This window comes from Physcomitrium patens, chromosome 25, assembly GCF_059467195.1.
Source record: "Physcomitrium patens ecotype Gransden chromosome 25, ASM5946719v1, whole genome shotgun sequence".
Classification (NCBI taxonomy): Eukaryota; Viridiplantae; Streptophyta; class Bryopsida; order Funariales; family Funariaceae; genus Physcomitrium; species Physcomitrium patens.
In genome coordinates, this window is record NC_143434.1 from 15,987,518 (window position 1) to 16,014,413 (window position 26,896).

Sequence of the window (26,896 nt, forward strand, 5' to 3'; positions counted from 1 at the left end):
CTAAAATCAATTATTATTATTATTATTATTATTATTATTCACAAAAATCCTTTAGATACTTATATAATAACTTATCTTAAAGAACTTCAAATCTTTATCAACCAATTTGAGGATTGGCAAGAGGAAAAGAAGCTAATCAAATCATAAATCAAATGGAGAAAAATAGGCAATAATAATAAAAAAATTAAGAATTTTGGTAAGAATTTTAATCCAAATTTACTATTGAAGAACTCTAAATTTTCAAAGTGAGTTATAAAAGGATCTCTAAGGTCTTAACACTACATGTTTAAATTTTTATTCTAATGTGTTTAAAAAAATACGGTTTTATAAAAAGAGTGGAAATTACAAAGTTACTAAGAAAATGAATTATACTTTATATATGCTATTTAATTGAAATTAATTTGAAGAAATAATTGATAATAAAGCTAAAAATAAAGCACAAAGCTTAGATGGCATTGACATCATATTATTTCAAATGTTCTTGTATATGATAAGAGATGATTATATTTCAATGATCAACCAAGTTTTGGCTACTAATTGGTTTTTCTAAAGCATTATCAAAAGATATATTGCTCTTTTTTAAATTCAATAAAGGTTCTAATTACCATTTATAGAAATAATATATCTTGACTAAATTATATTTTTTTTCTAAAATTTATATTAGACAATGTATTAGTCACTCAAGAAACTATAAATTACATTAAAACTTTAAACAACCCCTCCTTCTATAAAATTATTATTCCAAAGCTTTAAAAAAAAGTATGACAAAATTTTATATTTAAATCCTTAAAAAAACTTAAATTTAATGATTTTTTTAACATATGATTAAATTTAGTCTCCAAAGAACTAGTATTTTAATTGGCATCAAGAAGTCTTTTATCAAAAAAAAATTATTTAAAAGAAGAGTGAAAAAAGCTGATCTAATAGCACCATATCTTTTCATCTTGGTTAGTGAAATTCTTAACAGTAATACTAAGAATATAATCAAACATCATTATCTTCTTCGTATAAATATTTTTTAGAGCCTTTTTTAACAAATCAAAAGCAAATAGATAGACGATTCTATTATTACTATCAAAGAAAAAATATTTATTTTGCACTTGTATAAATAATAAAACTATTTAGCATAACTTCAAGCTTCTAAATTAATTGAGCTAAATAAATTTTTATTTGAAATTTAAAAATTTGACAAAATAACATTAAATAATAAATTTAAATAGACACGGAAATTTCATATAAATATTTTTAAGCTAATATATTATTTTTTACCTTCTTTAAAATATGTATGATATTAAATAATTTTTAATCAATAAAATGATATATAAATTTAAATAATTAGTATTTTATCAAAACTAATGTAATAATTAGAACTATTATGGTGAATAAAATTTATTTTAAATATTATAATTATTTTTGGAAATATAAATAAGCTATATAAAAGGTATTTTTAAAATTAAATCTAAGATAAAAATTTTTTAAAAAAAATAATAGAAAAACATTGCTTCTTCAATATGATCCAATGTAGCATAGTTAATTTGTTGTAAAGATTGTGATAATGGCTGTCTTTGTATCAATAAACTAAAAAAAACCACTAAAGCAATTTTTTCTAAATAGATTGTAGAGGTCTTATCATGGATATATCAATACTAATAAACATAAGAAGAATTAGATAGGAATAATTAGAAGTAAATTAATTTAATAACATCTTGTAAAAAATCTTTTTAAAAGCTTCATAGATACAAATTTGATTTTATATGTGTCGTTAGGTGATTGGTAGGTTAAAAACTTAATCAACAAATTGGGCACTTATCATGCAAGTTAGCTATTTAGTGTACATGTTAAAAACTTGCCTTGCAAGTTGGACAAGTGTAAGATGAAATATAGAACCTTACTAAGTAGCTCTTTAGTTAGATAGTATGTACATAAGCAAGAGTGAAACCTTTGTCACTTTTATCAATTTTTTTTTTGCTCCTACTCTGGTTTCAAGAGTTTGTAACTTTCTTATATTTGACAATAGTTATTTCAATTTTTTCTTAAAAATACATATTATCTCATTTTATTCATGACATATATCTATAAAATATATTTCATATTTTTAATTAGATTATTTTAATTTTTAAAATTAATTTTTAAAAATATATTTAAGATGTTAGAAAAAAAAATTAAATTAAAAATCGAAAATTTATTTATTTTTTGAATTTGATCTAAAAGCCACATAAGTATACTCTATTATCTTTATAATTCAATGGCAATACAAATATATTTGCTTTGGTATATACATTTAGAAGTAGAAGAAATATAAATTGATGTAGTATGTGTTAAATTTCTCACTAAGCAAGAAAAAAATCATCATTGTTAAAAAAGATTATACTTATATTATAAAAAATCCAAGTATAGTATTTAACATTGTCTAAAATAATAATGTAACTGCAAAATAAAAAAAATAGTTATTAATGAAGACAATGTATCAAAAATGAGTTTGTTCAACTACTATAGAGACCATATAATTAGAATCTTGTGCAATATCTAATAAAGATCTTATTTTTTCATCAAAATCATCACTTTTATTTTACAATAGATGTTTATTTAGGATTTGAGATAAAAGCTTTGTGATTTTTAAATCCTAAATAAACATATTTTATTACAATTGAAAAGTCTCAACTTATTTTTTAAATAAAAAAATTATTAAAAGATATAAAATATCTTTGATATAAAAACTAAGATTGTACATATAGAAGTCATAGATGGTTGTCATTTAATTTTTAGACATATTTTGCATAAAACTATTCTTTTATATGTAATAAAAAATGATTATAATAGCTTAATATTATTTAATATTATAGGTACAAGAGCTTTCATATATGCAAAAAAAAAATAATCATTTTTTATTATTTATTTTACACTCATTTTTAATAGTAAAAAGACTTCAAGTAGCATTTCAATATAATATAAAGATTATGAAGATATATTTGAGCAAAAAAAAAATAGATATTTTTTTTAGAGTATTGTCTTTATAATTGTTCAATTGATCTTCAAGAAGAAGATTAACTGCCATTTGGACCAATCTATAGCTTATGACAAATGAATTGGCTTCACTTAAGGAGTATATTGATAAAAATTTGGCTAAGAACTTCATATGCTATTCAAAATTTCTATTAGGAGATCAAATTATATTTTTAAAGAAAAAATATAAATTATTATGGATGTGAATTATCAAAGTATAAGTAAGATTATTATAAAAAATAGATAATTTCTATCTTTAGTATTAATATTTTTTTGATCAATTAAATAAAGTAAAGATCTATAAAAAATATACAATCTTATATCTATTAAAAAAGAAATAAATAAAAGAATATATTTTGAATCGGATATAGACATTTTGAATATATTTTATATATTTTGAACTCACAAATGTACCAATTGGTTTTTAATATTTAACACATAATATTTCTTAAGAATTTTAGATGATTTTTTTGTTTATTATCTAAACAATATTCTAATCTACTCTAAGAATGATGATCTTATGATGGATTTTTAGAAAGTTCAAACTATCATAAATTAAAAGATTTTAAGAACAATTAATGACATCTAATGGTTTGTGGAATTTTTTAATCACATCAAATCTTTATTAAGAACTTTTCAAAAGTTATAACTTTAATCATATGTTTCACTTGTAAAGACAAACTTGAATAGATTAAAAAAATTGAAACTACATTTGAAGCATTGAACACAATATTTATTACAACATCAATCTTATATTACATTTCTTCTTCTTTTTTTTTTTCCAGCATTTTTTACAAAAACAAGGGCATTGAATTTTTTCTTTGATGCAATATTGTTATAAATAGGAGAAGATGATAAGCTTTATTTTATATCTTTTTATTTAAAAATATTTTTAGCAACCAGGATTAATTATGAGATCTACAACAAAGAGCCTTTTGCAATTATGGATTCATTTCAAGAATGGCACCATTATCTAAAATGCCCTCCTAATCGAATAATGTTTTATATAAATCACAAGAACTTCAAGTATTTTATATCAAAATGCATTTTGAATTATTATCAAGTCTATTAAAGTATGTCTTTATCAAGATTTTTATTCAATATCACTTATCATTCAAATAAATAAAAATATTTATTCAATGGCCTTTTTAGACATTCTTATCTTGCATAAAAAATAAAAAAAAAAAAAAAAAAAAAAAAAAAAAACAGCTTTTACTAAATAATAAACCATTCTTTGAAGTTAGAGCAATTTTATCTTTAAGAAATTAAATCAATATAAATTTTTGATTCAAAATTTATTAATCAAACTAAATTAAGTATGTCTTCAAGTATTTTTATATATAATACAAAAAATAATTATTCTAAATCTCATAATACTTTTAAGTATAAATTCAAAGATAACTTATTTTTTTTAAAGAATGCTTACATGTTTCAATAGGTGAAGCACAATTATATTTTCTTTAAGCTCATCTATTTTTTTTTTTTGAATACAAGACAATTTGCATACAACAAGACCTTGGAATAAATTTGAAAGAATTTTTTTATAGCTTCAAATATACAAGGCAATGAAATTCTTTATAGAATCATGTAATATTTATCAAAGATAAAAAAAAATCTTGTAAATGGCCTTATTAAATTCTTTAACCATTACCTATATTAAAACAACCATGGTCTTTTATTTCTATAAATTTTATCATAAATCTTTTTATCTCAAATTCTTATGATATATATATATATATATATATATATATGTATAGATTATTTTATTAAAATATCCAAAGTGGAGATTATTAATAATAGCTTATATTATATTAAATGATAAAATTCTTGAAAAATCACTTTACCATACCAAGTATATCTGAATAAAATGGAATAGTAGAAAAAATAAACATGATCTTGTTGGAAAAGACATGCAACATATAATGTGAGGCAATAGAAGAGCTTCTATTTTGAAGTTGTAAATAATATATGCTATTTGATGAATCTCTTATTATATTCTATAATTCCATGTAAAATTCTAAAATAAGTTTAAAGTGAAAAGCTTGTTGATTACTCTAAACTTCAAGTATTTGGATGCCTTGCATATATTTATATCTTAGATGTATAAAAGAATAAGTTATATTCAAATGCAAGGAAGTGCATCTTTCTTAGATATGAGAAAATTATAAAGAGATATCAAGGTTGAGATCTTATTGTAAGTATGATCATTATTACCAGAGATGTAATATTTGATGAGACTCTATTATGGAATACTTATAAATATAGTATATAGAAAAAAAATGTAAGTAAAGTTGCAATAGAAGATGTTCAAATAAAGATGGATGTTTTAGTATCTTCTAAAAATGAGGAGATAGTCTTAAATTTGAATGGTAAATCTAATAGTGATAAAGTATCATAAGAAAGATTTCAACTTTATAGATCACAAAGGATTTATAGAATCCTTAACAAATATAGATTTGCACATATAGTTGCATTTGCATTGGCCTAAGAAAATGATGAATCCTCAAATTTTTAAAAAATAATAAAAGACAAAGAATACTATAGATAAAAAGATCACAATATTAAAAAAAATAGAGTCTTTGCACAAAAACAAGACCTAGACATTAGTGCCACTATCCAAAAATAATAAGATAATTTGTTGCAAATGTATATATAAAAAGAAGAAAATAGCTCTAGAAATTGATAGAACTAAATAAAAAGCTATACTAGTGGCAAAGAAATATGCTCAAAAAGAGGGAATAAACTTCAGTAAAATCTTTTTACCAATGACAAAGATTATTTCTATATATTATTTATTATCTATAATAAATAATATAGTAGCAATATTTTATTTGAAGTTGGAACAACTTAATGTCACTACTACATTTTTGCATAGTAAATTAAATGAAGATATCTACATATACTAAACTGAAGGATTCATAGTTCCAAAAAAATAAGATCTTAGAAAAAAAACATTGATAAGATATGAATTTGATACTTTAATATTTGATTGTACATGTAAGTATAGTCCATAATAAGAACAAAGAATGAAACAAAGAAATTATAAGATTTGTAGATGCTGATTTTCATAGACATCTTAACAAGAGAAGATCAACCACAAAGTATGTATATTTACTTCTTGGTGGACTAGTGAGTTGGAGATTGATGCTACAAAAAATAATAACTCAACCCACAATAGAAGTTAAATATATGGCTGCTGCAAAAGTTACAAAGGAAGCTATGTGGTTAAAGTAACTTATTAGTAAACTTAGATTAATTTAAGAATATATATATATATATATATTTTGTGGCAACCAAAGTACAATTCATCTTACAAAGAAAGAGAAGTTCAATGCTAAGACAAAGTATATTGATGTCAAATATCATTACATTAAAGAGATTATTAGTGATGGCAAGATTTTATTATAAATGATTGGTACCAAAAAGAATGCTAATGATATATTCACTAAATCTATGCTTGTTGAAAAGTTCAAGGTTTATTTGAATTTAATTAATTTAGTAGAATGTTAGAAACTCTATCCTATTAGCTATGTTGAATAGTTAAAATACAAGCTGAGATGGAAATTATTGATAGTAGCTTGTATTTTATTAAACAGTAATATCTTTGTAAGTTTTTGGACTAATTCCAATTAGGGGTTCAAGAAGACAAGAGCCTCCTTCATTGGAATACAAGACTTTGGTCCATAGTACAAATCACCTATAATATGGAAATATAAATGCTAAAATATAAAATTAGACTTAAGATTTTTGATTTGAAAGGCTCAATAAGATATAGTTCCAACCAAATTTGGAATTAAGATTCAATATATTTAGGAAATTTTTTGTAGTACAAAAGTGAGTCCAAAATAAGTATGTTGTACCTTAGAGGTATTATCAATAAAGCTATGAGCTATAAATTCCTCATGTAGATATAGCTTTGGAAGAAGTAAACTACATACACAATACATTTGTATATATCTAATTTTTTTTTTATAATTTTTATCATTGTGAATGTGTAATTTACTTTTTATAATATTTATATTATATATAAAAAATATCATAAGTGAAAAAAATAACTAGTTTTTTTTTTTTATATAATATTTATTGCTATCATAGACTACCATAGAATATTATATTATATAAAAGAATTTAATTTGTATCTAGGTTTTAAATAATTCTTTTCAAAATATTGAAGGTAGACATAAAGCTATCTTTGGCCTTCTATTGTCAAACTGATGGACAAACATAACAAATGAATCAAGTTTTTGAGCAATTTTTGAGATTTATAATCAACTGCCATTTAGATGATTGGACAATTCTTTTGCCAATTAGGAAAGTATGCCTATAATAACATGGTACATTCTTCTTCTTAACAATCACCTTTCTATGTCGATTATGATTATCATTCATAATTTGATACTTTTGATATTTTAAAAGTTGATAATCTTATGGCAAAAGATTCAGCAAATTATTTATCAAAGCTACATGCGATAATGAAGGCACAATTAAAAGAAGTTTAAGAACAACATAAGATCAATATATGTGTATTATAAATAAAATATTAATTCTATATAAAATAAAGAGCATAAATGGTTGGTCTTACTTTGACTTATTAGTATTATAATTTTTTAAATTAGATTTTAATTTGAAATTTTTTATTTTTATTATTAAAAAAAATCAAAAAAATCAAAATCAAAATTTAATAGACAATGAGAATTAAGTGGTAAGTTTTTGAAAATACTTCAAATTAATCTAAAAAAAAAGTCAAGAAAATAAAAATGTTCTATTATTTTCTTAGATAACTTATAAAGAACTCATAACTTTGCCAAACTTAGTATGAAAGTACTTCAAAACAATGTCTCATCTATCAACTTATTAGCACTCCAATAGACTTCACTATTAAATCAAATTTTCTTATTTATTTGGAATGTCATCTAGTTCAAACATCATTCCTATAAAGAGACTACATTTATTTGGCTTGTGTTGCACAAAGATGTGGTAATTAACACTTGGAGAAATAAAACCAACCATCATGTTGATATTCACTATACTTTGTGTTACTCCTAAAAGCCAAAATCTATTCTCTTTAGGTTCTAGGAATGACATCAAGCCCATAATATTTAGAATAAAACCACATCTAATCTATTCAAATTGACATCTAACTCTTAGAAATGATGATCATAGAAATCCTTTACTTGAAAATAAGCCATTTTTACTAAAAATTGATCATGTCAATTTAAATATTTTTGTAGTTTATAATTTTTGTGAAGAGGATTTATTTATGAACTATTGGATATACAAAAATAAAATTGTATTTAAAAACAAAGCATGCAATAAGGTCTATATTAAAAACATGATTTGAGAATAATTAACTGAATTAAGACAAAATAGTTAGAAGTTTGTCAAAAAGAAATTAGCAAAGCACTCACAATATGAGACTATTATTCTCAAGAGATGAAAAACAGCATGGATGGTGAAACATATAATTGATTCTAGATTGGATAAGATAATTAAATGGAATGTTAAAATATCTTAATGTTGTGTGATCTTATAGGAAAGTATAAATGAATTAGGTCTGATAGTTGTTATTTTCTCTTGGTACTCTTGTCTTTGTTTTTTGGATATGATTTTAGTTTGGTATATTTTTTTTCACTTTATCAATGCATTGGCTATATTCTATTTTTTCATCAAATAATAAAATAAAATCAATAGAAAACAATATCAAATGAAAATAAATAAGTATAATCCTTGAAATGACACTAATAACTTTTAGAGTAGTAGTAGTAAATCATTTAAAATAAAATAAATTTCATTCTTTTAATTTTGCAATATTTAAGAATAATTTATTTTGTAGATGTAAACAAATTGTATATTATTAAAGTAAAGTATAAGAATGAACAACAAGTCTTTATAAGTCTTAAATATAGAAGAAAATATTTTTCTAGAAAACAATATGTTAGGATGAAACTACTAAGTGATTTATCAACATCTATAATAAACACAAATACACATGGACACCTTCTTTGCTTTAACAAAGTTATTATCAAAGAAGGTATTTCTAATAGAAAGTTCAAAAGATAATCCAAGACACGGTTTTTAAGAAGAAAAAAATGCATGTATTGGATATTCTTTTTATTTTTCTAATTTCTAACTAGGATGTTATAAGAACATGGGTATAAATATATAACTTTTTATTAAAAAAACAAAAAACATGCTTCTATACTTCTATATATTGAGGCATGTTTTTTACAATACAAATCCATGAGACCACTTGAGATTACTAGGATATGTTAGAATTATTATTATTATTATTACAATTATGTGCACACATGAGTGACAGGTAAAGTCGCATTACACATTTTCTTCTCCACTTCACCTTATTTCCATCTTGAGTGAACTCTATTCTCATGGTGGCTACGACCTACCATTACATTCAAAAGAAGGCTGGATATCAGAACTGCAGAAGGGTAAAGGCGCAATGGAACGAGGATTGGCCGGATCTAAATACAATAGAACATGGTTTGAACATGAGTTCCTCTACTTCGTTCCAACGTCATGATTTCTCCGCGTTTGACACTTATATTATACGCATTTCTTCACACACGATCTGTATCGACTGATGATTGGTAAATCTTTTCAATAATACTTAAACTTAGTAAAATAACAAGATAATCTTACAAACACTGCAACATACAATAGTGCAGCATGGTGCTTTAGGAGGAAAAAAAATCTCCAATGAATTGAACTCTTTTTATATTTTCCAACAAAGAATCCGGAAGAGGACCAGAACTCTCCCAACTGGGCTCCATTAATACTATTATCGAAAAACTCCACGCCATGTGTGCGTACCTAAATGCTTGCGATGCGTTCCCACTCTTGACTGAATACCGAATTGCCTCACCAGATTGGGAATGGAAATAGCTTTCACCAGATAAGGAAATGGAAATAGCTTTCACCAAGGGAAGGAGCCCTTTAACAGTAATGTATAACATAGATCACACGGGACTAACTTCCGATGGTGAGATCAGGTGTGACAGGTAGATTAGTATTTGTAGCGTCTAATTCAGCTTGTCTTGCATCGGCTGCATTCCACCGCTTTGTGTAAACATCCCATTCGTATCTGCATCTCGCTCGCACCTGCAGGGGTCAGATAAATTGTCAGTGTACCAGAGAAGTTCAAAACCATGCTTGAAGGACAATATAGGCCAATATACACAGATGAGGTCGAGGACAACTGTGAGTGCTTACTCCTTCCCATGGGGCCCTTCCTCCAGTTGCTTCGCCCTGTGAACAGAAAAAGCCTTAGATACTGTGGGAAAACGCTAGATCAGGGACAAACATAAATATCCGAGAATTCATAACTAATACGAACTGAGCTACAAAAGGCCGCATTCACTTAGAAAACTTAAACTGCCTCGTTATTCTTGTAAAAAGAGAATTCAGTTCCTCATGTTGAATTCAAGTTGCGGTAAGGTCATCAAGATCAAAAGACATAATCCAAGCAAAGCGACGGCGCTACACAAAATGCGCTAAGTGGGCTACCTGATTTCCGAGCGACGGCACACCAACATGTATAATCCACTGTTCATCCACTACTCCAATTTTCTCATACGCAGGCTGCATTCAAAATGCATGATGAACTTAGAGAGCAGTCATACAGGGAATAAATTGAAGATCAAAATTCCGTCATAACTAGCTGACTGGCCATGGATTTAACAAAGTAATTCTCGGAAACTTCATTACCTCAACACAACGACGCAAGCTGAAATCCAGACCCCAGCCATGTACCAAGTCGTTCTGTAACCAGGAACAAGAATAATAAAATTAGATGAAAATCCTCACTCCAGTGTTCCGTCTCAGTTAAAGAGGACACATCATTGAAGGTCATAGTAATGTACCTGTATTATGTACCAGATGCAACGCCATGCTTTTCGTGAAAACACAGGAGCCATGATCTCAACAAATCTGCAGTATTAAACAAGAAGTAAATACCCAACAACTAACAGACAGTAAATTTCAACGACCAAAGGAGGAAGGTAAGACACGAATCACTAACTAAATACAGGTTGACTTATTACCCTGCACAGGGAGGCTTGTGCGGATCTGGACACCAACCAGGATGCTCCACTGCTTCCCTGGAAAATACAGAAGGTTTTACTTACAAGGTTAATACCCAATTTACTTTGGTTTTCCTAATAATACTTCAACTAATTGTTCAAGATTTCCTATTCCAATAGGTTACGCATATTTCTAATCTATAACAGCTTGTGGATGGTGACAACATGCTAAGCTGACGTCCAAAAATTACCCCAAGAAGACCAACTAACATGAATACAAACCCCAAAATCCAGAAATCCATGGAATAAATTAACTACACGATCTCTAAGAAAACAGGCTCCTCACTTATACACTTAGCATGAACAATTACAATGAAAACATAAATGGCACCACTCAAAATATATCAGCACACCACATACTTGTGAACCTCAACGTCGCCCCGATGCTTAGTCATTGCCCAAGTGGTGCCTCGGGAACCATCCAGTGATGGTTGTGAAACTTCAAGGCCGTGCTTCTCAACAAGTTCTATGTATCTGCGAAGCCAGTCCACCCGTATCAATAAATCCAAAATCTTCAGAAGTTTCAAGTCTCACTTTTCTCTTTGAGAGCAACCGCGAAAAGGAATCCTTCTAAAACATGCGTATGAGGCTTTACTAAATCGACGAATGAGCTAGTCGGAGTAATATACGGCAGATGTACTTGCCTCTTAGGATTAAAATGCCTCAAATCAAGATCCTCATCCCAAATGAAGATGTACTCATACGGCGCCACTACATCGGGGTGCAAAAACCGCTTGGCATACCACCTATAACAGCAAACAATAATCAATAAATCCGATTCCGAAAACAAAAAAAATAAAATAAAAACAAGCCAGGAATTATTGTCGGATCGGGTGTCTAATCAGATCAAGTTTCTAACCAAAGCGGCAAACACATACATGCATAGAAAATTATTCTGATGCATACTTCTCTAAACAGCATGTCACCAGTGATGAAAGTGCAAGCAGAAATACCACTTCGCTTGTCTACGAGTGCTTATATGGATAGCGTTTCGCGACCACTCGTAATCGTCCCATTCAGACACTTTCCCATCATAATGGAAAAGCAATATTTGCCATTCCTTTGGGAACTGCAAGTCCACATTATAAACGAGAACTGAGTACCCTCATTTTCGCCACGTACCAATCTAGTGTTTCGGTCTCACAGGCTCCAATGAACAAAAAACGAGACCAAAGATACATTTACCAACAGATTTCAGACCAGAGCTGCATGCTAAAAATAATGAAAGTATTGTGACATCATTTCTTTACTGTAGTAGAAGGCGCTATTGATGGGAGACAATCTGCACTTAGCCTTATATGCTAAACGTCCATTTATCAAATTGATACAACACACACACAGGACGTTCATAAATTTTTAATGCCATACAACGAAAGCCGAGATAAATTGACGTCAACTATGCATTTCGTGACGGCTGCTACGGAATTCCAAATAACTCACTTTCTGAACTGCCTCGTTAACAAATGCCTTTTGACCAACACCAACAGTAAGTGCCAAAAGATATTTCGGTTTCTCTGGTAGATCCTGCACAATAATCATTTTGATATTACACAGTGATCCCAAACATTTTTCTTTATTAATTTTTACATTTATATACTGCGGATGAGACAAGGCACACCGCTCCAGAAAAACGGGAAGGTTAGGATCTGCACCAAAACCAGTCAGGGCACAGTCTTATCTCAATGGATTCATGTCATCAAGCAAGAAATGAACTCACACTCAAAAACACACACACACACACACACCCTCATCATACCTCTTCAGGTTTCCCCCATAACCTACGGGGAAAGAGGTCCGATTCAATGTGGATGATGCCAGGCGGAAGGGATTCCGTTCCCTGTGGTCTACCTCTAGTGCATGTAGCCGGTTCCATTTCCTGTCACCCACGTTTTTTGTACAAGGCAACATGATTATGCAAGCACGTGGGCAGTGATTTCAGGATGAAGCTCCAACACTTGCTGCTTGTGTGCGGGGTCAACTTTATTAAACACTCCATTCGAGCAACCACTACCAAGCACAACATTTGAACATATCTGAACCTGACAATTTATGTTGAAATGAGCTAATCAAATAAATCGGAGCGAGAGTTCAAAGGAAATTTTATATGAAAATGAAATAATGAATAATAAGAATCTTACCCTAGGAGCGTCGGGTCGAAAATCGAGATACGAAGGCAGCTGGGTTTGAGTTGATGGCATTCCAAGATTTGATGTAGCTCCATACTGTAACAAACCCTTCTCACGTTAACAAAGTGATCACATTCAAGCTGTGAACTCGAATTCTAGTTGCAAGGAAAGAGGTGAATCCAGCCTATGTTGGCAATAATGCAACTGTGGTCCTTCTATGAAATAAGAGAGGTGGGAGATATGTAACTCGTAACTTTCCTGCATCAAAAACATGCTGACGAATGCACCAACCAGTCCACCAAATAGCATAGCTATTATCAGCTTCATCGTGTCTCTGGGCTTAGGAGAAGCCACAACCAATCCTCCACTATAAACCATTCAAACAGCAACGAATTTTTAGGTTAGAAAAACCAATCTTCGGTAAATCAAAAAGGTGAACGAGAAGGCATAAGATGTACCACATACTCACTATCAACGCCCTGATATGCGCAATCCATCATAGCTGGACTAAACTCTCTCGGTCGTAGTATCTATGCTAGGGAGAATTTTAAAATGAAAAGATTTAAGCCCGGCTTGCCTGAAATTCTTTTACCTTTTCATGAATAGCACAGCCCTACGAAAACCAGCCTCCTAAGCCTAAGAGTCCAACCTTTACTGTTGCCTTCAAAACCAACTCACGCAGAGAATACAGACCACCTGTATCATCTCCCCGCAACAAGAAATAAGTAAAGAAATCCGGAGATGTGTGATGACTCTGCACATTACTTTAGTTCACAGCAAATGATCCTTCCTTAATAGCCATGCCATAATGCAGCAATATACAGTGCATAACGCTTACAAAATTAACTCCCTCCAGAACGAAGCCAATCAATAGCAGCCTTTCAGTGATAACAACCGAGTAAATGAGCTCCGGCAACTAGACGAAGGCCTTGTAACACCAAATTCATGCGGTAACCGGTTGGATAGTTCCTAGAAATCCGGCAACAAATTTCAGCTTCAGGCTGTCCACCTAATAGCTAAGAGGAAGTAATTCACGACAGATTTCTCTGAATCGGCACTTCTGGATATTCTCCAACTAGCACTCCATATTGAATCTTACTATCATTCCAGCCATCATATCTGATCAAGATAAAATGAACCTATTTCATCTTCCCATCAGACGCTAGCTTAAAAAGTCCAAAGTGTGGATATGTAGTAAATTCCGAGATTCAAGAACCAGTGGGCGGATCTTGCCAACCTGATCCCCGCACGAGGAACAACGAACGCGTCGTGGAACAGGAAAAAATTTACCAAGAGAAATTGAACAAACAAACTTGACAAGCAGCAAAAAAAAACACCTAAAGCTTACTTCACCATCAGAATAGAGAACCTCTAACATAACCTGCACTTACTTAGCTCATCAACGCCTATCACCCAGGGCAGATCAGGGAGAAGCTCACTTACTTGCTCGATCCGTTGGAGTGTTGATGCAACAGGAGGACGTCTCGACAACAAACTCCTTCAGGGCATTAGTCGGAGACCCTCACGAGCAAGGATCTCAATTCAATCGGTGACGCGCACTCTTTCAAACCAAAATCAGATTCAAACAGTAAAAACACCAGGGCGCAAGTACGTAGCGGGAGGCAGGAAATATCAACCGACCTCAACCCCCTCCTGCAAACACACAGACACGGATCTTTCGCATCATCAAAGGTACGGCGCAACCGAAAGAAACTGCCCACAAAAACGCTCCTATCCCTCCTCAGGCCGTGACTCCTCTGCCTCCCCCTCTCCCGCCAGGGCACTGTAATTCTATGTCGCCATGCCCGAACTTACAGATCGCTGAAAAAAGCAACCATGATGAACACTCATCCACCTATTCAACTCCCCAAACCTCACGCTCTCGGCCGTGCACTGGGAGCTGGGAAGCACGAACCTAATCGTCACTAGAACGTCACATCAAGCACAGCACTCAATGCCTTGACCTCTTAAAGTCACCGACGAGCGGCATCCGGCAGGCTAGCAAATGTTCTCACGCCGCGATTTGTTACAAAAACCAAACAATCAATGAATCCATCCACTCGCAGTGCAACATACCTCCTCCAGACAAGAGGCGGAATAGCGGGCAATCTCAGCGGCTGGAATGAACTGTCCGATGCAGACATTCGTTCCTGCACCGAAATGAAATTAAAAAAAAAAAAAAAAAAAAAAAAAACACACACACAATTCTGATCCGTGTGGATACGGCAAGCTGCGCTGAGTGATGATTAAGCGCCTGGCGATTTCTAATCATGGCAAGCGGGCGGGGAAAATGAATCCGGTGAGCTAACAGTGGCGCTGGAAACAGGGCACGCGACCAGGAGGCTCAGATGATGCTCCGTAGCGGCATGAGGAGGAGGAGGGGGCTGCCCCTCCTGCTCTAAACCCCCTTCATTACCCTTAAGTGCCTTAATCGCGTGCTTAGGGTTTTCATCCACCACGTCGATGGATGATGGCCTCTAGTTGGATGTGAATCATCCGTCTGTTCCCCGTCGCGTTCCCAATCCTTCCTTGCGAGGGTTCCAACTTTGGCATCTGGGGCACCTGATGAGCAAGTAAGCTCAAGGAGAGGACTGAACTGGTACAAACCACTTGGTTAAGGGGGTACAGAACAACCATGAGGAAGATGAGTGTGGGATACTTATAACAATAATAATGCTAATGATGATTACACAAATTTGTAGTGAGAAATGGGGCGAGTTCAAAAAAAAACATTCTAGAGTTGTCAGAGGAAACATGGCCTTCTTCTTGGTTTTAAGTGTTTCATTGTTGATTTTTAATGTTATGAGAATGCTGCAAAGCTCAGTGGATTTATATTTGCTTACATCCAGAAAAAACACAAAAGTATAAGATTTCAGAAATTTGAAAAAACAATATAAAATATAGATATATATATATATATATATATATATATATGTTCGTATATATATATGTACATATATAAAATTTAGAAATTAATGCTATATATATAGGAAAAGCATTGATCTTTATAATGAAATAAGAAAACTCACATGATTGACTTTAACATCAATTAAAATAATTGAAGCACATTTGTCACCCAAGTACAAACTGATAAACATTTTAATCGAAATTATAGCACTAAAAACAGAATGTTTGCATATGAACATGAAAAAAATAGATGCATCAAAATAAAATAAGATAATAATAATAATAATAATAATAATAAAATTTTCTTTATTTTAGATTTGCATTATTTTTGAATTTTTAATCATTCTAATCTATGCTTCCAAATGAAGGAGTTTTCAGCAATCTATGCATATGGAGTTATTATCTATGCTTCATCAAGACTGCCTGTGCTAAAACGCAAAATAATTATAGATGATACTTTAAGATCTCACTGATACTTTTAGGGCCATGGGCACATTTTAAATAAAGGTGCACAACAATTTAAAATAATGTAAAGTGTATAACATTATATGTTTAGGATAAGAGTATTTGAAGATGTACAAACTACTAGTAATTAAGTTAAACATGAACCAACTTAATGTTTAACATAATTATTAGTAGTTAGTTCAATACAACATCAAGTAATACAAAGAAGAATAGAATATATTAAATTTAACTAGAGGAATTTGGGTTTTTCTTAGGGAAGAGGTCGGAGAAATTTGTAGGTAAGCGAGCGATGGCTGAACATGTGCTGGACAGACAGAGCACTCATTTATATCAAGTTCGGAAGAAGGTGCTGGAGATGATGCGTGATCTCGACTACGTTGTGGCGGATAACGAGCTGACGCTCACCAACGAGCAGTTTTGTGAGAAGTATCGAGAGGACCCGAAGCAAGAGGATCTCATGATTCTGAAACCGAAGAGCTCCAACAACGCAGAACATGTAATGGTTTTCCATGAGTTTTTTTCCCCTTTCCCTACACTGTTATCCTTCTGCTGTGCTGCTCATGATGTAGCAGCGGGTGTTGAATGTCTTGCTTCCAGATTTTTGTGTTCTTTGCCAAAGGGGCCAAAGACGGGGGGGAAGGGGAGAGTTGGGTTGAAAACCATCAAGACTTGTAAGAAACGCATGAAGAGGGAGAACGTCCCTCGGGCTGTATTTGTTGTGCAGCAGCACATTACACCCCTTTCAAAACAATACATCAGCAGGAAGGCACAGAAGTACCACTTGGAAGTTTTTCTGGTTAGTCCCGTCACCTACAGTGGCAATGTAATCCAGTCGCTAGTACATATTTTGATGTTATTCTGAAGACCAGTTCTTATTCTGGTTAGAACGACGATTGAGATGAGGGGTTTGTTTGCACAGGAACCAGAGTTCCTAGTGAATATCACAGAGTGTTATCTTGTTCCATTGCATGAGATTCTGACCCCAGAAGAAAAGAACACTCTGCTAGAGCGTTACACTGAAGGAAACCCAGTTATGCTTGTCCTGGTTATCATATGCAATTGATTTAACATGGTTTTCTAGTTCCATTCATTCTACGCCAAAGTCTTCATGGATCAACGCCATCTTCTCTATTGTGCCCAGGGCTGGCTCCCGATGGGTATAGTACAGACACTATGGCAAAAGACTTTATATACATTTTCAGTGGATCTAATTAAATTGTTTGATTTCTTTGGCAGCTTCCCTGGATGCAACATAATGATCCTGTTGCACGATATTATGGAATTAACCCAGGCCAAGTGGTGAAGATCATCCAGTCCAGTGAGACTGCAGGTCGTTATGTCACATATCGGTTATTTGTGTGATTCGCCGAGCATATTTAACTTTTTTTGGACCACCATATATCTGCTTCATGGAGACTCAATTTGTGGCCTGAATCCGAGCATCTCAAAGTCTATTTTTAGATCCCGAAGTGGTACTAGAATAATGCTTTAGATAAATTCAGAAAATTTCTGGAGCTTGTTGTACTTAGATTCAACAGGTTAATTGTGGTGCAAGTATTCCGCAGCTGTGAAAACATACCCATAATTTTAAACCACCTGAGCGTTATGCCCAAAACTTTACAGCTCGCCTCATCAGGCATCTCGCTCTAGGTTTGTTCGGAGTGGTCATGACTTGAGAAGTGAGCAAACTGAACAAAAAGGATGATGATTACAATGAAGTATTTGCATGGGAAAAACTATCATCTACGTGAACACTGAAAGGATCTTGTAATAAGATCCACATACTGAACTTCCAGATATCACGAATGGAAATTTTAAAACTATTTCTGGTGAGAAAATTTTAATCAGCCAATTGACTTCAACCTCTTTTGAAAAGAAAATTGTAACTAGATGCAACAATGGTGATGTCATGCTGTGGAACGAACTAGGAAATCAGATAATTTGCCATTCCTTTCATCACAACCAAAACTACAAATTCTGATGCATACGCCAGTTCTAAAGATACATGGCATGAACAGAGAATCTGGAGAAACACATTCAATTGGCCTTAGTAAGCTCTTTCAACTGAGTGAAGGAAAATATGACAAACCCACTTCAATAGATGCGTGTGTTTGGATAGAAAGCAGGACAAACTCGCTGGCAAGTTGCTTTACGGAATCAAAAATACCAAATGCAGATCATCGACACCACTAAGTGGCTCTTTACCACCTGACGTCACTTGGTTGACCTATTATTATCTTAGGCTCCATAATTATTGTAAAAATGCTGGAATATAATCTACTTGATAGAATCCACGAAGTCAGCATGAGGTGCACACAGGAACAAATATAGCCCCAACAAAGGCGTGAGCTACAACAGAGGTGTTCGAGAGAAGTTACAAAAATTTATTCTTGTGCCGGTGAAATAATCAAGTGTTTGCAGGCGTCGAGCAAGAGCAAATTGGCGACGTGGGTGTTTTTGAAGCTTTTTAAAAAATGCTAAGTGATGGTATGTCAGTAGAAGCCAAGACTTCCTCCTAATAATGCTGACTGTTAAATACGCAGGAAAAAACAAAAAACAAACTAGCTTTCTAGGCTATCAGACACTGCAAGAACAATCCTGAACAATGGCAGATTGCAGTACCACATTGTTACAAATGTAAATGGCTACTGCTCACTGCGATTCTGAATGACTACGCGTCAACAAAATGAGTTGATTGACTCATCAACATCGGGAAGTCCAATCAAGTCAAGGTCAGTTGTTACATGGCTCGACACATTCTTTGATACCTGATTATCTTGACCTATTGTGAATACATGTGTCGGTTAAATATTATAAACAAATTGAGCCTGGATATACATAAATACAAATGCTTTTAAAGACTTAAAAACTTGCTAATGATACAAAATAGAAGTATTGATTCTAAAGGTTTAATACACCTTAAGGTTAGTGAATGATTGTATGAGTATGTTCAATTGATCTATTATGTGGAAATTTTGGATTCTAAAATATTGTTCTACTATGTCAAATTTCTAGCATCTCATTTGCTATCTAAAATCAATTCTAACTTTGTAGTAGGACTTAAAGTTCATCCACTTCTTTATCTAGTTTTTCTTTGATAAGGCTCTAAAATATTTGATCTTAATTAATAAGGCTTCACCAGATTTATGATCTTACTTATTTGTCTTATAATATTCTTTTAATAAAGGATGAATTTTTGCATTGCCTCTGTGTTATAAACATAAGAGTTCTTTTTTCAAAGATTATATTATTTTTTAGTCTCTTGAATTTAGATAGAATGTCTTAATGCAAAAATATATTGCATCCATGAAAAGATTGGCTATGGTCCAAATTTTCTAGGACTAGTGAGTAATTTGTGTATGATTGAAGTGATCCAATTCTAAACTCTTATGGCTATAGAAATTTATAAAACCTATAGAAAAATATTTTTGAAAAGTCCTAAGTTATAAAGTTGACAAAAAAAGATTTATTTTTTATTTAGTTATGCTTTCTTAGTATTTACTACTAAAATATGATGGTATATAAGTCAAGTTGAGATGAATTCTTTAAGATACCTTGGTTTGAATAAAAAAAATCTTCTACTTAAATTTGGAATTATCATCAAATTAGTCTCTTGATCTACTTGTAGGAAGGTTCTAAATTTTATGTTGTTTTTATAAAAGTTTTATGTTAATTTTGGTAGTAAAATCCATAATATTAATTCTTGCTTGCATATAATAAGTTTTTTGGTAAAATTTTCTTCTTGAAACTATATTAAAAAATATGTTTTAGTATCTTTTTTATTATTATTTGAAGCTTTTGACTTTATAACCACTATTATCACTTCTCTAAAACCTTTGATCTTTTTGTAGCTTAAACCTTAGAAGATAATTAGTCTTGTATTATTTAATAATAAAAGATAATTATTTAGGTGAAGAAGTCTTAATTTTTTTTAAAAAAAATAAAGTTAATTTTTATAAGATAAGACAATAGTAACTAATTATTAGAGTTATTATTCATATTGAATCACATAATTAAAAGAGACACATTGGCAAGAAGGCTTCATCAAAGTTGTAGAATTTTAAAAAATCTTTAACTTGAAAAAATTCAATTTTCTCTTCTACAAGAAATTTCTAAGAAATCAGATATTATTTTGATAAATATTTCTCAAAACTTAATTTGTTGCTTATTAGATCAAGTTTTTTTTTCTTGCCTACCAATTGTCAAGGATAAGAACTTAATAAAAACAAATAAACAAGTGAGACTTTTCTCAAAGAAAGATAAAAAAAATAGAAATAACTAAATATGTATATTAAGAAAGAAACTGGAATGGCTATTGCCAAAAGACAAGAAAACTAGAGACCCTTGAAACTAGACTAGAAGCAAGAAAGGAGTTGACAAGAGTAAAGAAGGCTTCACTCTTGCCTCTATATATACTATCTACCTAGGAGCTACGTGACGACGTTCTATACGACCTCCAAAAACATATTGACTTTGCACAACACGTATCTTAACTTGCAAGGTAAGTTTTCTATGTAGGCACCACATAGTTAACTTATTTTACAAACTACCAACATGTGTGGCACATGGTTAATTTGTTGACGAAGTTTCTAACCTATCAATCAAGTATAAATACATGTAAAGTCAAAGCAGTGTCTATGAAGCTTCTAGGAAGCTTTTCTAGAAGATATTATGAAATTAATCTACTTTTACCTACTTCTACCTATTCATATTATCTAGATAATAATTACATAAATATATGTCAGTGACATTACCTCCCCTTCTAGGGACGAGTTCCACGAAGAGTGGTGATCACATGTCAGGGAAGTCCAAGATGCGGTAAATTGTATTTGCCACATACTCTAATCTTTGTTCTCTTCGAAGATAATTGATAAGGCCTTTCAACCATCGATAGTGTCCCATACCAAGGCAAGAAGACCACCCAGCTATTTGATCATTGTTGAGGCCTTCATAACTTCCTTCAAATACAACATTTGGAACACCGTCAAGAGTTGTTTGTACCTCTAATAAAATTACCAAACATTGAAAGTCCCTTTCAAGATTGTGATACCAAATATATTATATCTTACCATTTTTTCGAGAAAGAATATGTTGTTCTTGAGGATCTTCATCTTGATTGTGTCATCTTGAAGGTTGTGGCAATCGTAATGTCTTGTTCAACAAGTCAACAAATAAAGGCTCTTCAATCAAACCTGCTAGTTATTGGTTCTCTATCTCCCTAGTATCACAACTATAAAGAAGCTACAAATAAGGATTGAAAGTAGAATGTTATCTTGCCTAGATCTTATTTCTTTTATAAGAAAGGTTTTCATCCTGATTTTGATAGATGTCATTGATAAAAAAGCCTCCACCATCTTTGCTGCATTTGCAAGATTCTTTACTAGCTCCCATGTGCATTCACTAATATCATATCCGTGCTATTGGATAAGATATTTTAATTTATTTTGGTGCCACCTTGAATCTAGGACTTCTTTCACTTCAAACACTTCATTATTTTCCACTTCTACAGGAAGAAGTGGAACTTGTCTTCTTCTTGGTATGTCTACTATCTTATATGGTTCAAGAAGAGACATGTAAAATATTAGATGGATTTTCATTGACTCCGATAGGTATAAATAATATGCAACTAGATTGATTTGTGCAGAAATAGAAAATGGTCTAAGTCTACGATAGTCCAACTTGTTACAGGGACGAGTGGTCTTGATATTATGATGAAGTAATCATACCTTGTCACTCGCATAGAATAGTCTTTTTTCCTTTCGATAGACATCTACATTGATCTTTTATTGTTCTTAAACTTCTTTTAATTGTGCATTCATTATTGTATGTAGCTTTGACAAATGATTTGCTAAATCTTTTGTTGCAAGATTATCAGCTTTTGAAAAGTCAAAAGTATCAAGTCGTGAATAGTAACCATAATTGGTAAAGAAAGATGTTTGTTTTATAGAAGAATGTACCGTATTATTATAAACAAACTGTGCCAATGACAAAAGAGTTGTCTAATCATCTTATTAGTAGTTGATGGTACATCTTAAATACTATTCCAAAACTTGATTAACACACTCTATTTATCCATCAGTTTGGGGATGGAATATCAAAGATAGTTTTATATCTACTTTTAGAATCTTAAAAAGAATTCGCCAAAATCTTGATACAAACTGAGTTCCCCTATTTGATATAATATCCTTAGGTAATCCATGATAGCGATAGATATTGTCAAGAAAGAGATTAGTTGTTTCTTCACCTATGATAGATTTTGTACATGGTAAAAAATGAGCCATCTTAGTAAAATGATCTATTATCACGAATGTAGAGTCATAAGCATATGAGATTGAAAGATTTGTACTGAAATCCATAGAAACAGAAGACCATGGTTGTTCTAGAATAGATAATGGTTGAAGAAGTCCATAAGGTTGATGACGAGGAGTTTTTGATCTTGAACAAATATCGCATGATTGAATAAAACCTTTGACTACCTTCCACATTTGTGGCCACTAAAAATCTCTGGATATTAGTTTCAAAGTTTTATTATATCCAAAATGTCCTACTACTAGAAAGTTATGACAAGCTTGAAGAACACGTAATTGAGCTTCACCTTTTGGAACATATAAGCGTCCCTCAAAATATAGTAGATTATTCTTGAATTCAAACTTGGAAGTATCATGAGACTTTGAAGGGTTTTCCTTAATATCACAAATAAGAGGATTAGAAGAACATAGTTGACTTGAATCTTGACAAAGACATACTCTATCGGCTTGAGCGACAATTCAAAACACGTGTTGACATAAAATATTTAAGGTTCTTGTGATCTGTATATACGATGATTAGATTAGGAGCACATTCTAGATAATGGCACCATTCTTGAAACAAATCCACGATTGCAAGAAGTTCTTTGTCGTGGATCTTATAGTTAATCTTGACTACTAAAAATTTTCTGGAATGAAAAGCTGTTGGGTGAAGTTTATCATCTCTTCCTATTTGTGATAATACAACATTCAAAGTAAAGTTTGATGCATCGATTTCTATAAAAAATAGCTTAGAAAAATCAACACGATACAAGATTGGTATAAAAATAAAGGTTGACTTCAAAGCTTCAAATGCTACTTTCGCTTCTTGATTCCATTGAAGTTTGTTTTTACAAGTCAAACATGTAAGTGAAGCTGCAACTTGGTAGAAGTCTTTGATGAAGATCCGATAGTAGTTGGCAAATTCCAAAAAACATTGGGCATCTCTTACCGTTTTTAGGATCTTTCAATCCATAATAGCTTGAACTTTCTTAGGATCCATCATAAGTCTATCATTTGAAATGATGTATCCCAAGAAATCAACTTGAGTTGTGTAAAATACATACTTTTCTATCTTGGCTTAGAGTCTCTTATCTCTTATTTTTTGTAGTACAAGATGAACATGAAGTTTATATTCTTCTATATTCTTAAAATAGATTAAGATGTTATCTAGGTAACAGACAATAAAATCATCTAAAAACTCCCAAAAGACATCATTCATTAGATGTTGGAATGTTGATGGTATATTTGTAAGTCCAAAAGACATGATATTGTATTCAAAATGTCCATACCTTATTCGAAACGCAGTCTTTCATTTATCTCCTTTTTTGATACATACCAAATTATATGCTCCTTGTAGATCTATTTTTTTATAGATCTTAGCTTCATTCAATTGATCAAAGAGTCCAGATATCAAAGGTAACAAATACCTATTCTTGATGGTGATTTTGTTGAGTCCTCGATAATCGACACACATTCGCATTAATCCATATTTTTTCTTCACAAATAAAATTAGAGCTACTGTTGGAGATTTGGAATGGCATATGAAATTCTTGGCCAGATTTTCTTCAATATACTCCTTGAGTTTAGCCAACTCATTTTGTGATAAACTATAGATTGATCCAAATGGCAGTTGTACTCTTTCTTGAAGGTCAATTGAGCAATCATAGGAACGATGTTCCAGAAGAGTATCTGCGTTCTTCTTCTCAAATATATCTTAAAAATCTTGATATTAGCTTGGAATGCTACTTAAAATCTTTCCACTAATAGAAACAGGTGCAACATAAATGATACAAGGTGATCCTTCTTTTACACTATGTAAGAAAGCACTTACACCTATAAAGACAGATTTAATTATATTAGACTTATGATTTTTTACTTGATTAACTATACTCTTAGTTATAATTTTAGAAAATTCAAGACTATGAGAAGTCCAATCTATTTTAGGATTATATTTTTCTAGCCATGATAAACCTAAAATGATTAGATTAGAGGGAGATCTAATGATATTAAATATTATAAAGCTACTATAACCATTAGTTGCTACTTCTATAGGAATGGTTTCATGAGTAATATCTCCTAAAGACAACGGACGACCATCTATGACTTCTACATGAATAGCTTTAGTTTTCTTCACTAAAAGTATACTATATCTTTTAGCAAATTCTTCATCTAAAAAACATGCTGAGGCTCTTGAATCTAACAAGGCAGAGGCTTTGTGATGCTTAGGTCCTAAAATAACATTTATCGTAAAACAAGGAGAGGGTTTGAGGAGAGAATAGGACCTTCACTAGGTGTTCTACAAGGTTCCAACTGTACAGTTCCTATTGTAGCTAGACAAACTCGTTTTTCAACATACTATCTTCTTTGATAATCGTACTTGTTATTTTGTAGTTGCATTGCTTCTTTAGACAATATTGAGTAGAGTGCTTAAGTTGTCCATAATATAAGCACAATTCTTCCTAACAACGACTAGTCTTTTTTTACTCAATGAGAAGTTTGAAACGTACCGCATCAATTTGCATATCCTCTACTTTTGATTGTATGTGTTGAAGAGATGTTGGTATTGCCATTGAATTATAATAACATTGAGGTCCACTTGTATGGTTCTTACATCAAAATTCAAAAAAATAATTGTCATACTTCACACCAAAGTCAATTGTTTGACTCAATGTTTAAGGATCAAGTAAGTTGAGTATTAATTTTTTTTACCTCACATTGTAATCCGTAAAGAAATTGGCTAATAAGTACAGCATCATCTCACTTGATATCAGTTGCAAGTTAAAATTGTGAATCATACAACGTTACTGATCAATTGTCTTGTCCCAAAATATGAATCTTGTTGGTTGCAACACAAATTGTATCATGTTCTCTACACATAGATCAAAACTCTACCAAAAAAGCCTCTAGATTATCCAATACTCAATCTTGTCGTTCAAGAAAAGATGAAAACCATGATAATGCTCAACTTGAAAGAAGCATATCAATGAATCTAACTTGTGATCCTAGAACTGGATAGCTTTTAAGTTGAAGTTCAATCACAAGTTTTATTTGATTAATAAATCCTCTAAAATTTGATTTGGTGCCATCAAACTTCTCAGATAGGACAATTCTTGGTTCTCTAACACTAAAAGGATATTCCACCAGAGGAAAAGGGATATGATTTGGTGTAGATGTTGAAGCACCTCCAATTATTTCTATATCTTCACTTCCTGATAAACTTCTTGCTCCTTATGGTGGTAAATTGAGTTGATGCATCGCAAGCATTAACTCCCTCAATTACTCTTGCATTTGTGCCATTGTATTCTTCATTTCAGCAAGTTTTGCCATGATAACACTTAGAAAAGAGAAGATGACTAATATTGCTCAAGACAAATAGAGGAGAGGACTTAAGAACAAAGAAAATACTAAGAACAATATCAGTTTAGAAGAGGATAATCCACAACTTCTAATACGCTTATGTCTTATCAAGAAAAAGGAATAATCTACTCTTAATCAAGATTAGACAAAACTTTAATATTGTAAGTATACTCTTGTCAATCTGTCAAGGACAAGAACTTGATAAAAATAAATAAACAAATAAGACTATTCTCAAAGAAAGATAACAAAATAGAAATAATTAAATATATATATTAAGAAAGAAACTAGAATGGCTATTGCCAAAAAACAAGAAAACTAGGGACTCTTGAAACTAGACTTGAAGCAAGAAAGGAATTGAAAAGAGTGAAGAAGGCTTCACTATTGCCTCTATATATACTATCTACCTATGAGCTATGTGGTGACGTTCTATAGGACCTCTGAAAAGGTGTTGATTTTGTACAACACGTATCTTAACTTGCAAGGCAAGTTCTCTATATAGGTGCTACATAATTAGCTTGTTTTGCAAGCTACCAACATGTATCGCACATGATTAACTTGTTGACTAAGTTTCTAACCTATCAATCAAGTATAAACACATGTAAAGTCAAAACAACGTCTATGAAGCTTCTAGGAAGCTTTTCTAGAAGATATTATG

At 31.5% G+C, this 26,896-nt stretch overlaps 2 protein-coding genes across 6 annotated transcripts; one reads left to right on the forward strand and one right to left on the reverse strand.

The window, feature by feature from the left end:
* Positions 1-9,694: 9,694 nt before the first annotated feature.
* Positions 9,695-15,430, reverse strand: LOC112277536 (uncharacterized). Of its 5 annotated transcripts, none has more exons than XM_090247285.1 (17): positions 15,302-15,430; positions 14,669-14,878; positions 14,064-14,194; positions 13,818-13,921; positions 13,484-13,592; positions 13,238-13,321; positions 12,856-12,975; positions 12,540-12,623; positions 12,053-12,168; positions 11,744-11,845; positions 11,460-11,573; positions 11,061-11,117; positions 10,881-10,947; positions 10,726-10,779; positions 10,525-10,599; positions 10,231-10,266; positions 9,695-10,119 (listed from the first exon to the last, which is right to left on the reverse strand). In XM_090247285.1, the coding sequence occupies exons 4-17, from the start codon at positions 13,823-13,825 to the stop codon at positions 9,988-9,990; spliced, it is 1,158 nt and encodes a 385-aa protein (XP_090103411.1). In that variant the 5' UTR covers positions 13,826-13,921; positions 14,064-14,194; positions 14,669-14,878; positions 15,302-15,430; the 3' UTR covers positions 9,695-9,987. The 5 variants fall into 5 exon arrangements, with proteins under 5 accessions (XP_090103411.1, XP_090103410.1, XP_090103409.1 ...); XM_090247284.1 differs by lacking the exon at positions 15,302-15,430 and adding an exon at positions 15,141-15,293; XM_090247283.1 differs by lacking the exon at positions 14,064-14,194 and having other exon boundaries at positions 15,141-15,319.
* Positions 15,431-16,886: 1,456 nt separating this feature from the next.
* On the forward strand, positions 16,887-18,263 carry LOC112277363 (DNA-directed RNA polymerases II and IV subunit 5A). The gene is made up of 2 exons (XM_073531311.2): positions 16,887-17,393; positions 17,834-18,263. Exons 1-2 carry the CDS (start codon positions 16,887-16,889, stop codon positions 17,957-17,959), a joined length of 633 nt encoding a protein of 210 aa, XP_073387412.2. The 3' UTR covers positions 17,960-18,263.
* The last annotated feature ends 8,633 nt before the right edge of the window (positions 18,264-26,896 follow it).

Coding starts and splice junctions, on each gene's coding strand:
- LOC112277536 (XM_090247285.1), bottom strand. Junction 10,948..11,060: donor CACAAGCCTCCCTGTGCAGG/GTAATAAGTCAA, acceptor TTAATACTGCAG/ATTTGTTGAGATCATGGCTC. Junction 10,120..10,230: donor GAAGGGCCCCATGGGAAGGA/GTAAGCACTCAC, acceptor TGACCCCTGCAG/GTGCGAGCGAGATGCAGATA.
- LOC112277363 (XM_073531311.2), top strand. CDS start 16,887: ATGGCTGAACATGTGCTGGACAGACAGAGCACTCATTTATATCAAGTT. Junction 17,394..17,833: donor ACCACTTGGAAGTTTTTCTG/GTTAGTCCCGTC, acceptor TTTCTTTGGCAG/CTTCCCTGGATGCAACATAA.